Raw genomic sequence first — 14,552 nt, 5'->3', positions numbered from 1 at the left:
GTGGATCGATGCCCAGGTCAGAGTCTGGGTGCGGTGTCGTCAGCTCGAGACCCATTGACTTTTCCCTCTGCTGAGGAGGGGAGGCCAAAGGAACCTGGGATGTTCTGGCCACTGAGCGAGAGATAGCCTGGGCGGGCATCTGCCGCCACGGTGCCCATTGATACCACTGCCCCTGTCACGGTGTGCTGTGCCACTGACCGACTTGGGGGCCGGGTGGCGCAGTTTGTTCTCGCTGAATCGCATGACTTGAAGACGAGCGGCTGAGTGCCGATGCTGAGGTCACCATTGATCATATGGTACCATAGGAGTGGCGAGAGTGATGATGTCTGCAATGGTGCTGTCTGCCTGACCAGGATGTTGACAACAAGGATCAGTACCCGTCCGAGGAGCTGCTTCTGTACTTGTGCCGGTGGCCAGAGCTACGATGCTTTGGTGCTGGAGAATCTCAAGAGGAGTCCTGCGTGCAATGTCTGGTAGAGCAGGAACTTGAATCGGATTGTCTACGTTGGTGGCGTTGAGATCGGCTCCGGTAGCTGCGGCACGAGGAGGAGTGTCGGCATCGCTTATGCTGATGCCTGTGTCCCCGGTTGCAGGGCGTGGAGGAGCCCTGAGGCTCCTTCGCGGGCAGTGAGCCAGTCAGTCTGAGCTGGGTAGAGGACTGGCGCGAGCTGTGGGAAGACTGCGTCGAGTGAGGCGGTGAGCGGTCCTCAGAGCACAGACCGTGCCGCATCAGGGAGGGCTGTTGTGCTCCCAGTGGCGGCGTCCCTTGAGACTGGGGGCCCATCTCAGGTGGCGCCCCATGTACTGGGAGAGTTAAGATGTCACGCGTGGCCTGTGCAGCCTCCGGAGTTGACGGCATCCTCACTGTAGGGGAGGCACGCGTGGACGGGACCGGGCTGCTCCCTCAGCATGAGTCGAAGGCCTGGGTTCTGAGGGGGACAGTGGTCTGTCCCTCTCCTTCTTAGTTCAGGGCCTGAATGATCTGCAGATCCTATAGTGCTCACTTACGTGGGTCTCGCCCAAGAAACAGATACACTGAATGTGCGGGTCGCTTCTTGGCATAGAACTGCGCCAGAAGTCACACAACTTGAAGCCTGGGGCACGGGACATGCCCCGAGCCCAGACAACTAACTGGAGAAAACTATTTAACTATTGGAAGAACTGTATTACTAAGACTAACTAGAGAAGCTGCAGCAAGGCTGGAGCATGAAGTTCCGACTACCTTCACTGGCGGCAAGAAGGAACTGAGGGTGGGGGGAGTGCGCAGCTTCCCTTACAGCGCAATACAGAGGAACCACTCCAGGGGTCGCAGTAGTGCTCCCCTCCATATGGGTACTGCTCAGGGAAAAACTTCCGGCACGGGTGCACGTGGCGAGCAAGCACACCTACTGTGGAATACACCTGAGCAATCACTCGAAGAACAACTCCCAAATACAGATATTTAACGGGGGAGACAAATTTAGGAAACATTAATGTTAAGAGAGAATAGGGGCAATAGTAAAGAGAAAATTAGACAAGAGCTTGTAATAGGATAGGGCCACAAAAAAAAAAAAAAAAGCAATTTTGGGCAGAAAAACGAAGAAACATCACTTCAAGCAGCAGGTACATGATAGACTGCATTCACTTCTGGGCAGCACAATAAAAAGTTGAAGCGTCTTGTGATTAAGGCACTGAACCAGGATTGAGAAAATCTGGTTCAATTCCTGGTTCTGCCACAGACTTCCTGAGTGACCTTGGGCAAGTCACTTAATCTATCCTGTGCCTCAGCTCTGCATATGTAAAATGGGGCTCATAATATTTCCATCTATAATTAGAGCGATGGCAAGGCAAATTCATTCATATTTGTGAATCGCTCAGATACAGTGGTGAGGGAAGCCACATTAAACAAATTAAATAGATTAGACTGATACAGACAAAATAAGGGAGTCTAGAAAAGAGCAACAAAAATTGTTAAAGAGTTGAGGGACCAATTAAGAAGATTAGAAGATCTGAGGAGGTAACAGCAAAGGAGAGAAGCCCAATAACAGACTTCAAATATACATAAAATGTAAATATTTAGCAAGACTAGGAATTTAACATGCTACAATGAGGAGAGTAGCAGTAGAATAACTAAAGTAATGGGATAAAAATAATACAGGATAATATTTCTGAATTCTGGAAAACTTCTAGACAGTGAATCTATTAGACTGTGGAATAGTCTCCACAAGAAAGTGAAAGTCCTATCATATGGGATACAATAAATGATATTGCAGATAAAAATTACAGTCAAGCAGGCAACAATATAAATATACAGCATGATTCCACACTATTATGTCCCCTCCTCCAGTTCTGATTTACATGATCTGAGTGTATGGAAGAGGACAACTCACCAATTAAACTTCGTATCATAGGGAACCTATTTGTAAATCAGCATCCTGATGGTAAAGAGGGACTATTCGGCACCTTTGTGTGGGAAACACAAATAAGTACTCTGCAGAGTCTCCATCCCAGCACTAGAAACATTACATGGCAGAGGGGTATTGCTGGCACATGATAGCATATATCACATTAGCCAGTACATTGGCCAAACCAGACAGTCTCTACGCAAAAGAATAAACGGACACAAATCTGACATCAGGAATAACAACACTCAAAAACCAGTAGAAGACTTCAATCTCTTTGGCCACTCAGTAACAGACCTGAAGGTGGCAAATTTGCAACAGAAAGACTTCAAAAACAGACTCCAACCAGAAACTGCTGAGCTTGAATTGATTTGCAAATTAGATACCATTAACTCTGGCTTGAATAGAGACTAGGAATGGCTGAGTCATTACACTACTTGAATTTATTTCCTTATGATAACTATCCATACACCTCTTGTCAACTGTCTGTAACTAAGCATCTCGATTATCACTACAGAAGTTTTTTCCTGCTGATAACAGGTCATCTTAATTAATAAGCTTCTTAGAGCTGGTATGGCATTGTGTGTGTGTGTGTGTGTGTGTGTGTGTGTACACACACAGTTACAGACAGTTGACAAGATGTATGGATATATATACACACACACACGCACACACACTCACTCTTCTTATATGTTCCATTCTATACATTCGATGAAGTGGGCTGAAAGCTTATGCTCAAATAAATTTTTTAGTCTCTAAGGTGACACAAGTACTCCTGTTCTTATTACTGGCTTAGCTACTTCAAACAAGATGACTAGTTATTCTGCTTTCCTCTTTCTTTCCAAACCAGCTACTGATTCAAAAATCAAGAATAGTAGTTCAACAAATTTTGCATCCAGTTACTTCCACTAATTCAGTAATTCAATCTTCTTTATAAAACTCTGAGAAGGAAACGTGTACTTTGGGAATGGCTGTGCTCCAAACTTGATAGTAATTAGCAATGGTATAATTTATGCGCCCAGGTCATAGCACCTAAAATTTTCTGTAAAAGTATCTACGTATTTATACTGCACTTTTCATTGGTACCCAAGTACCTCACAAAGTAATCCCAGAAAGAGAAAGTTCTGGGCAGGGGTTCTCTACCCTCAACCAAAAAGCTGTATTTTCTAGAAGCATTAACCCTGCTGTCCTGGCCAAATTCCAATTCAGGTATACATAAGCCAGAATTCTATTTTCAACGGCAGAAGTTATTTTTCAATTTAATGTTGGGAGCAGAGAGAGCTCAGCACCTTGCAGGTTCAGTCCATATGATTTATATCACCTTGTTATAAGTCAATCTACCTTGTGCAAAGGTAGTAAAAGAAACAGATTCATGATCTTGAGTCTTACATATTTCAGGCTCATAATATTAACAGTGATTCATGACAACTTTTTAATGTCTACGAAAACCTCCTTTTCACAAAGCACATACAGAAAACTGGTGAGATATGGACTGACACCAGTCACACTGTTTAACCAAAATAAAATATCTATATAAAGCCCAATTTTGTTAAATGCAGTGCAGACAAATGTAAGATAAATCACCAGAACGAGTTTATCAAAACGTGCTTTTGGGAAAAAATATAGATATAAAAACACACAATATTTAGACAGTGTGTGTATACATATTTCCCCCCCAAAAAGTGCATACTAGGGATTCTACAACCTATCCCAATACTTACATATCCTTATAGTTAGAAAGTTTTTCTTACTAAATCTCTCTTACTGCAGATTAAGCTGATTATTTCTTGTCCTACCTTCAGTGGTCAATGAGAACAATTTATCACCATCTGCTTTGCAACAATCCTAAACATATCTGAAGACTGCTATCAGGTCCAGTCTTTTCTCAAGACTAAATATGCCCAGGTATTTTAAACCTTTCCTCACAGGTCAGGTTTTCTAAGACTTATCATTTTTGGTGCTCTCCTCTAGGCTCTCTCCAGTTTGTTCACATCCTTCTTGAAGCATGGCACTCAAAACTGGATATAGACTCACAGACTCTAGGACTGGAAGGGACCTCAAGAGGTCATTGAGTCCAGTCCCCTGCCCTCATGGCAGGACCAAATACTGTCTAGACCATCCCTGACAGACATTTATCTAACCTACTCTTAAATATCTCCAGAGATGGAGATTCCACAACCTCCCTAGGCAATTTATTCCAGTGTTTAACTACCCTGACAGCTAGGAACTTTTTCCTAATGTCCAACCTAAATCTCCCCTGCTGCAGTTTAAGCCCATTGCTTCTTGTTCTATCATTAGAGGCTAAGGTGAACAAGTTTTCTCCCTCCTCCGGATGACACCCTTTTAGATACCTGAAAACTGCTATCATGTCCCCTCTCAGTCTTCTCTTTTCCAAACTAAGCAAACCCAATTCTTTCAGCCTTCCTTCACAGGTCATGTTCTCAAGACCTTTAATCATTCCTGTTGCTCTTCTCTGGACCCTCTCCAATTTCTCCACATCTTTCTTGAAATGCAGTGCCCAGAACTGGACACAATACTCCAGTGAAGGCCTAACCAGTGCAGAGTAGAGCGGAAGAATGACTTCTCGTGTCTTGTTTACAACACACCTGTTAATGCATCCCAGAATCATGTTTGCTTTTTTTGCAACAGTATCACATTGTTGACTGATATTTAGTTTGTGGTCCACTATGACCCCTAGATCTCTTTCTGCCATACTCCTTCCTAGACAGTCTCTTCCCATTCTGTATGTGTGAAACTGACTGTTCCTTCCTAAGTGGAGCACTTTGCATTGTCTTTATTGAACGTCATCTGGTTTACCTCAGACCACTTCTCCAGTTTGTCCAGATCATTTTGAATTTTGACCCTGTCCTCCAAAGCAGTTGCAATCCCTCCCAGTTTGGTATCGTCTGCAAACTTAATAAGCGTACTTTCTATGCCAACATCTAAGTTGTTGATGAAGATATATTCCAGAGTAGGCCTCAACAGTGCCAAGTAAACTGGGACAGTTACTTCCTGTGTCATATACACAACACTCCTGTTTACACCCCACAATACTAGCTTTTTTTACAATTCTATCATGTTATTTAATTGTATTCAATTTGCGATCCACTATAACCCTAGATCATTTTCTGCAGTACTAATGCCTAGCCAGTTATTTGCTATTTTGTATTTGTGCTCTTGACTTTTTTCCTTCTTGGGTGTAGTATTTTGCACTTGTCTTTATTAAATGTCCTTGTGTTGATTTCAGATCAATTCTCCCCCAACTTGTCACGATCCTTTTGAATTTTAACCCTGTCCTTCAAAGTCCTAGCAACACCCCCTCCCACCCAGCTTACTGTCATCCATAAAATTTATAAGCACATACTCTACTTCATTATCCAAGGCATTAAGGAAATTATTGACTAGTAAATACTCAAGACAGACCCTTGCAGGATGCTACTAGATAAATCCTCTGAGACTGACAATGAATAATTGATAACTACACTTTGAGAACTTTTTTTTTTCCCAATCAATTGTGCAGCCATCTTAGAGAAATTTCATCTAGGCCACATTTCCCTAATCTGCTTATGAAAACGTCACATGAGACTGTGTCAGATAACTTACTAAAATTAAGGGCTTGTCTACATCACAAAGTTGCAGCGCTGGTGAGGGGTTACAGCGCTGCAACTTAGGAGGTGTACACATCTGCAGGGCATCACCAGCGCTGCAATTCCCTGTTTGCAGCGCTGGCCGTACTCCGGTTTTGTCTCGGGTGTAGAGGATCCAGCGCTGGTGATCCAGCGCTGGTAATCAAGTGTAGACACTTACCAGCGCTTTTCTTGACCTCCGTGGAATAAGCAGGTATCCCAGCATACCTGAGGATACCTCTCTGGTAATCAAGCAGGTCTCCTTCCCCGTGGTTTGCTCTCGCGTTCCCCGAACCCCCCTGCAAGCAGATCTCCTTCCCCGCGGTTTGCTCTCGCGTTCCCCGAACCCCCCTGCAAGCAGGTCTCCTTCCCCGCGGTTTGCTCTCGCGTTCCCCGAACCCCCCTGCAAGCAGGTCTCCTTCCCCGCGGTGTGCTCTCGCGTTCCCCGAACCCCCGTGCAAGCAGGTCTCCTTCCCCGCGGTGTGCTCTCGCGTTCCCCGAACCCCCGTGCAAGCAGGTCTCCTTCCCTGCAGTTTGCAGGGGGGCTCGGGGAACGCAAGAGCAAACCGCGGGGAAGGAGACCTGCTTGCACAGGGGTTCGGGGAACGCGAGAGCAAACCGCGGGGAAGGAGACCTGCTTGCGGGGAGGGGGTTCGGGGAACGCGAGAGCAAACAGCGGGGAAGGAGATCTGCTTGCAGGGGGGTTCGGGGAACACTGGAGCAAACTGGGGAAGGAGACCTGCTTCCCCGCGGTTTGCTCTCGTGTTCCCCGAACCCCCCTTGAAGCCGCCCAACAGCGCTGCAGTGTGGCCACATCTAACACCACTTGCAGCGCTGGTTGCTGTAAGTGTGGCCACTCTGCAGCGCTGGCCCTATACAGCTGTACTAATACAGCTGTAACAACCAGCGCTGCAAAATTGTAGATGTAGACATACCCTAAGATACATCATGTCTACTATTTCCTCCCAGACACGATGCCAATAACCCTCTCAAAGAGCATAACTAAGTTGGTTGGGCATGATTTGTTTCTGACATACCCATATTGGCTAATGCCTACCACCCTATTATCCTCTAGATGCTTACAAATTTATTGTTTGGCAATTTGTTTCAGTATCTTTTCAAGAACTTAAGTTAGACTGGTCTATCTCTCTGTGTCCTCTTTGTTTCCCTTTTAAAAGATAGGTACTATGTTTACCTCTCTCTTGTACTCATAGACCTCACTTGCCTTCCATGAGTTTTTGAAGACAATAACTAACAGTTCTGAGATTGGGAGTACTTGTGGCACCTTAGGCCTTGGCTACACTGGCGCTTTACAGTGCTGCAACTTTCTCGCTTAGCGGTGTGAAAAAAACACATCCCTGAGCATAGCAAGTTACAGCGCTGCAAAGCACCAGTGTAAACAGTGCCCCAATGCTGGGAGCCTGACTCCCAGAGCTGCAAGCTAATCCCCACGGGGAGGTGGAGTACGTACGTGCAGTGCTGGGAGAGCTCTCTCCCAGCGCTGGCGCCGCGACCACACTCGCACTTCAAAGTGCTGCCGCGGGAGCGCTTTGGAGTTTCGAGTGCAGCCAAGCCCTTAGAGACTAAAGTTTATTTCAGCATAAGCTTTTGTGGGCTACAGCTCACTTTTTCAGATGCACAGAATGGAACACACAGGGTTCTCCCAGCGCTGCACGTAAATCACATCCTTTATGGGTGTAGCTTGCAGCACTGGGAGCCACGCTCCCAGCGCTGCGGCACTGATTACACTGAGGCTTTACAGCGCTGTATCTTGCAGCGCTCAGGGTGGTGTTTTTTCACACCCCTGAGCGCAAAAGTTGCAGCGTTGTAAAGTACCAGTGTAGCCAAGGCCTCAGACAGGAGATATTTATAAAAACAGAGAACATGACAAGGTGAAAGCATGCATACCAACTGGAAGAGTCCAATCAATAGAGATGAGCTATCTTCAGCAGGAGAAAAAAAAACCTTTGAAGTGATAATTGAGATGACCCATAGAAGGTGTGAGGAGAACTTAACATAGGGAAATAGAATCAATTAGTGTAATGACCCAACCATTCCCAGTCTCTGTTCTGAGATTGCTTCAGCTAGTTTCTTAAGTACCCTAAGATGAATCTTTGCAGGCCTCGCTGACTTGAATACATCTAACTTACCTAAATATTCTTTAACCTGTTCTTTCCCTGTTCTGGTTTGTTTTCCTCCTTCCTTGTTGTTAATATTAACTGTCTTAAGTATGTAGTCATAATTAATCTTTTTAGTGAAGACTGAAGCTATTATTCCTATCCTTCATTCACATCAGGATAATTTCCTGTTGTGCCTTTAATATTGCCTCTGAGAAACTGCCAGCTCTCCTATACTCCTTTTTCCAATGATTGGACCTTACCAATCACTTCTCTGAGTTTCTTAAAATATGCTTTTCTGAAGTCCATCATCCTCATTCTGCTGCTCATTCCTTCTATTCTTCAGAATCAGGAAATCTATTATTTCATTATCACTTTTGCCCAACTTGCCTTTCACCTTCAGATTTGCAACCAATTCCTTCTTGTTAGCCAAAATCAAGTCTAATATATATACACATACTTACACTATATATAAACAAACACGTTAAGTATGACAAGATCAGACTTAGGCATGAAAATTTCCAGCTCCCTGATAAGTCAAAATTATCGACAACAGGCCTCAAAACAAAAGACAATTGCCCTGATTTTCAATAGTGCTGAGTGCCCCAAAATCAATAGGAACGGTGTGCTCAGCCCTTCTGAAAAATCAAGTTCTGTATCTATGGAAAGCATCTATGGAAAGCAATTAGTTCCTTTTTATATATATCCAATCATTATGCTGATTGATAAATTTGAAGTAAATTTAAACTGCCACTGACTAAATACATTAGTATATACTTTGTTAAATGCTAAATGTTTCTATTAAGACACACAAAGTGGGTGAGATAATATCTTATTTTACCAACTTTTGTTGGTGAAAAAGACAAGCCTCCCAGCTACACAGAGCTCTTCTTCAGCTACACAAATCTGACTTAAAGAGCAGCTCTGTGTAGCTTGAAAGCTTGTCTCTTTCACCAAAAGAAGCTGGATCTCCCCTCCCACACCCCTTGTCTCTCTAGTATTCTGAGACCAACATAGTTACACCACCACTGCAAACAACAAATGTTTCTATTGTATGTTATCAACGTGATATTTAATTTATATGCTTCCCTTGCTTTTCCCCTCTGCTTGTGTAATTTAGGATAAAATCAGCCTATTACTCAAAGTTCAGTCTAAATTTCCAACCCAGATAAATGATCTAAGTATCTTCCCTCGTAAACCATCTCATTGAAATGCCCAGTTCACTCAAAACTCTGAAAAATTTGCCTCAAAATCAAGAAATAAGGCATTTAAATACATTCGGCAAACAACAATCTCAAATTAAAATCTGAGATGCTCTCCCTCTGGGGATGAATGCAAGAGAATAGTAAAGACATGTGGGGACAAAGTCTGAAAAGAAGAGGCACATAATCAGGTTCTATGCAGAACACATATGAAGAGGAACAAGAAAAACTTATACAAGCGAGACAACATTAAAGGAAAGTTTAACTCCATTGCTTAACAGAGGAAAAGCAAACACCATGACAAGAAAGGGGAGGAAATACTTCATCCTTTTTTGTGAAATCTCAGGCAAAGTAACTACTGAGTAACAAAATACATTAGATGATGACAAGGAAAGGGAGAGGTCAAAGCAGAGCCAGATCAGGAAGGAACAAACCTAAATCACTTTGGCTGAAATTACAAACATTTGTCTAAGGCGTGATCAAGAGAATTAGCACAAAGCTTGAAAAAATTACTATTATGTTCTAGCTGGGGGACTGAACCTATTAGCTAGAAGGGAAGTAGTAGGGGCAAAAGACTTTTCTGGCTTTAAGACAAAGCTTGATAAGTATATGGAGGGGATGTTATGATAGGATCGTTAATTTGGGCAACTGATCTTGGATTACCACCAGATAGGTCTGCTCAATGGTCTGCAGGGTGATGTTGGATGGGATGGGATGGGGACTGAGTTACTGCAGAGAATTCCTTCTTGGGTGCTGGCTGGTGAGCCTTGCCCACATGCTCAGGGTTTAGCTGATCGCCATATTTGAGGTCGGGAAGGAATTTTCCTCCAGGGCGGATTGGCAGGGGCCCTGGAGGTTTTTCGCCTTCCCCTGCAGCGTGGGGCACGGGTCGCTTGCTGGTGGATTCTCTGCAGCTTGAGGTCCTCAAACCAATTTTGAGGATTTCAATAACTCAGTCCTGGGTTAGGGGTTGTTATAACATTGGATGGGTGGGGTTCTGTGGCCTGCCTTGTGCAGGAGGTCAGACTAGATGATCATATTGGTCCCTTCTGACCTATGAGTCTATGAGACAGAACACTAGAGTGGAGAGGCTGCACCAGTTAAGATCCAAGGGCAAAGTCTTTGTGCGAAGCTCTGTCCCTGGGCCTTGTTTGGATGACGATGGTGGGTTCGGATTTAATCAGACATCTCCCAGCCACATGCCAATACAAAAGTTGAAAGTTCTTCCCCCTCTAACTGCTCAAGGAGAGAAAGTGCCTTGGTCCCTTGCCACACTTTCTCAGCCTCATGGCTGCTGTTTGGAGGGATAGGGTCTCTGCCATTTTAGACTGCTATTGGGAAATTGCAGATAGGGGAGGGGGAGGAGGAGAGAGGGAGGAAAAGGTCTTTTCTCAATTAGCTTTCCCCCAGGCTCCATTTTAGTGTCTGACTCCCCATGAGTAACTCAAGTACTTACTTGCCTTTCCTAATGTTCACTGCTTTTCCAGTTGGGTTATTGAGACAATTTCATTTTTGTTCACAGGATTCTGAACAGCATCAGTAAAAGCAAATAAAGTCCTGTTAATTTCACCTAGCTCAGAACACTACATTAGCTTTCATGCAGTGTACATAAAAACTCAGAACAAATTTGCTTATAAAATAAAAACTTGAATTCTGTAGAAATTGATGGGCTGTCTCCAGACTAAGAATTTTTTTCTGGTGAACAATAGTAGGAAGAAGACTAGAAGAAATACAAATCTGTACCATTCACAAATATTTCTGGTTGGTTAAGCGATTTTACTCTACAGTGGGCTGAAGATTGGGACCGAAAGGAAAGAGGAGTGTCCAAGAGATTCCAAGGCCATTGTGGATAGTGACCAATAAGTAGCGGGCCAAGAGCCCCTATATTTCTCTTCCTGCTACAGGTGGTCTCCGAGTCCTGCCAAGGAATGTCAACATGCTACGGCACCGATGATGGCTCAGAAGCTGGTACTGTTTCCAGCGCAGACATCAGCCTCCTGGCTTGCTCAATCAGGTTCTGCTTGCATCTCAAGTCCCTTGCCACCAGTGTCATGTTCTTACAGACAGAACCCCTGTCCTAAATGTACCCCTCTCCAAGGTACAATAAACACTACATGGGGGGATCACTATTCAGAATAGCCCCTCCACACAATGGGCAATGTTTAAATCCTGGTGAAGGCATTCCACCAGAAAACTACAGCTAAATAACCAAACTGACCCACCTACGGTACCACTAATAAACAACTCACTAAACTATTTGCAAGAAGGTCTCAACGACAGAGGAAAAGGGGCAGTGCGAAGAAACACTACCTAGAGTGCTTCGACTCTAGCCCTGAGCAGTGAGAAGTAACTGATGGGGCTTGGGGCAGAGCTGCCCTTCTGTAGCTAGGGAAGGGGCTACAAAGCGAAGGGCGTGAGTGCCGTCCCTGCAAATACAGCACGGCAAATTTCTCTGGCTTTGATGTGCTGGGTGCGCACGCACACCTGAGTGGAACACATATCTGCAGCCACTCCAAGAAGATAAAATTAACTGGTGCATCATGCAAAAACAATCTAAATATTCCGAGGTATGTGTTCTATTTTTTATACTATGTTACAGAACAAGCCACATAGTGCAGAAATAAAGGAGAGAGAAACAAAACCACTGAAAGCAGTGGGGTCCTGGTCCATCACTGGGCTCCTGGGGACTATGGTAACACTATTATTAATAGTAATTAAAAAGATTGGAAAATAGGCTATATCAAATGAAAAACTGAGCTGCCAAGAGAGAATATGGAATCTTCCATCAAAGTTAGAGTAGACACATTTCTGTGGATTGTTGGAGACTAATAATTTAAATTTATCAATCAATCATGTCCCAAAGTGGTAGTGTAGGGATATTAAAGAAGGTACCAACAGCGATTCCCACAAGTGACAGTGACCCCCAGTTTCACCAAGTACAAAAATCTTTTAGTTCTTCTGTTAAAACTTGTAAGCTCCTGTCTGCAGAAAATATTGATTGTATCTGTCCTGTGAAAGATACTTTATTACTATGTAAAACTTACAAAACAAGTTAATTGACTTTGTTCTTGATGTAAACACTATGCTAGCCTTAAGCTGTAATTGATACAATGTAGACAAACAGACCCCCACCTCTGTGATTACCAGGCTGGGAGTCTCATATGAATTAACACACACCCCGAAAGTGGTGGAGACAGTAAACTAAAATATGGTTAAGATATGGAATGTATGCTGATGAATGCTTGATATACATGAACAGTTAGAGACATGCCAGCCTAGAAAGGGAGTATCCATCGGCCAAAGAATGTGTCAAGTGGACCACCAGACAACCCCCGGAGGGTAAATTGGGATCCACTCCATCACCTGGAAGGATGAGAAATGCAAACATTGGACAGTGTGAAGCCACCAGGAATGTGCCACTTTAGACAATGTGGAGCCACCAGGAATGTCCCATCAGCTGATTGAGTCAGCAACAACAGGATGAAACAGCTCCCATAGACTGACATAGGAATAAATTCCTATAAGAATGAACTCCAAAGACTGAGGACTTGGACTCTCTGGTTCTGCTGCCAGCCTCCAGGAGCATCAGGTGTATCTGACACAGACTCAGTTCCATCCTCATGACCAAGATACCTGGTCAGTAACTTGGCATGAGCAACTTCTAGGCTGGTAACTATAACACCTATACAGAACTTGAGTGAGTGAGGAATAAGTAGTAAAAGGAATTAGTCAAACAGCGTTGTTTACTTTTATCTTTTGCTTTATTATTATTTTACAATAAACATGGCATCTTTGCCTTATCCCTCTTAATAAGATCCTGCTGGTTTTTATTATATTGGTATAACAGTAGGATATACTAAAATCAATGGAGACCTTCCCTAGACCAAATTATTTTGAGTCAGGATTTCTTAATGCAAATACTCTCTTCTGACTAGCCAGGGTGTAACACTAATTTATTCAGCAAGTTAAAAAAAAAAAAAAAAAGTAAGGTTGTTTTATCCCAGGCACTATTTCACTGTACTAGGATTACATGTTATATAGCATTTCCATGTTGCTTTCTTGAGGTATTTATAAGAATAAATATTTTGCTAGCAAGAGCTAGTTTTCTTTTGATAAGACATTTTAGAATATACAAGCAGACATGCAAAAAGAAAATAAAGCATGTTAGCAAAAATAATGCACTGAAGTCAAAATTAAATTATGTTTAAACCCTCCAAAATACAGGTCAATACTGTTTTAGTATCACCATTACGTAAGGGAAGACACTAACTGTAGCTACCAATAATTTAGCTGCACTATATAAAAAAACAGGAAGAATAAATGAAAACATAAGCAACACTGAAAAATAAGTGCGTGTAACTTGTGAAGCAAAACAGAAAAGATTATTATGAACTGTTTTAAAGAGCCAAGTCATTAACAGATATATAGACTTTATAAAGAGGGGTGTGTGTGTGTGTAGCCAACAGATTGAAAATTAAGCGTTGAAACTTATTCCTTTATCCTACCTGCTGCAAAGGCCTAAGTTAAAGTCTCCTTTTCCTGAAACAGTTTTTGGCATCACCAACAAATAAAGCAGTACAGCAACAGATCCTTAACTCAAACTTTGGCATGTATAAAGATATTTAGCTTATTTTTTAAAATAGACTCAACTCAATAAACCCATGTAAACACCCCTGAGTATGAAGACAAGTTCTCAGATCTGGCCTGATAGAAATCCAGTCTTAGTGGAGTTGTATTACCAGAAGTTAATCAAACTGCAGTTTATCAGGTTTGGAGTACACTAACTACAATGATGCTGTAACCACCTTTTCTAGCTACTTGACAAAGCCATTTGTTTACTGAGTTACAGAAAAAGGAGCTAATGGAGAGACTGGGAACCATTTTGAAAAAGCAGAATAATGATCAAATTGGGCTATTGTGCTCTGAAGTTTTACAGAAAGGAGGGGATTCTTTCGAAAAAGAGTAAACAAAAAATTGTAGTATGGGGGGAAAAATAAGGTGGAAAGCGATTTAAAACAAAAGCTATTTTGAAATATATCATTTTTGCTATTTAAATATTTGAAATGAAATTACAATGCTATTTAGTTACCTTTCGCAGCTGATTTGTGAAAAATAAAGTCTGTAATAAACTGTTCATGTAACAGGTTGCTCCCTGGTTCTTTAACCCAACATATCCCGTGTGCTTCTTCGAATCCCACCTGCAAAGCAGTTAATGGTTAAAACTAC

The 14,552-nt window shown here is 42.8% G+C and overlaps 1 protein-coding gene across 1 annotated transcript in view; it reads right to left on the bottom strand.

Annotated features, from left to right (window-relative positions):
* Positions 1–14,552, bottom strand: part of USP7 (ubiquitin specific peptidase 7) — a 117,521-nt gene that overhangs the window by 52,207 nt on the left and 50,762 nt on the right. Inside the window, exon 6 of the mRNA XM_050966406.1 lies at positions 14,416–14,524. Coding sequence (XP_050822363.1) covers positions 14,416–14,524 — 109 coding nt within the window. The remainder of the gene's footprint in view (positions 1–14,415; positions 14,525–14,552) is intronic.

Source organism: Gopherus flavomarginatus, chromosome 9 (assembly GCF_025201925.1).
Source record: "Gopherus flavomarginatus isolate rGopFla2 chromosome 9, rGopFla2.mat.asm, whole genome shotgun sequence".
Lineage (NCBI taxonomy): Eukaryota > Metazoa > Chordata > Testudines > Testudinidae > Gopherus > Gopherus flavomarginatus.
Note: the sequence above shows the minus strand (reverse complement) of the source record. Positions and strands in the feature narration are given on the sequence as shown.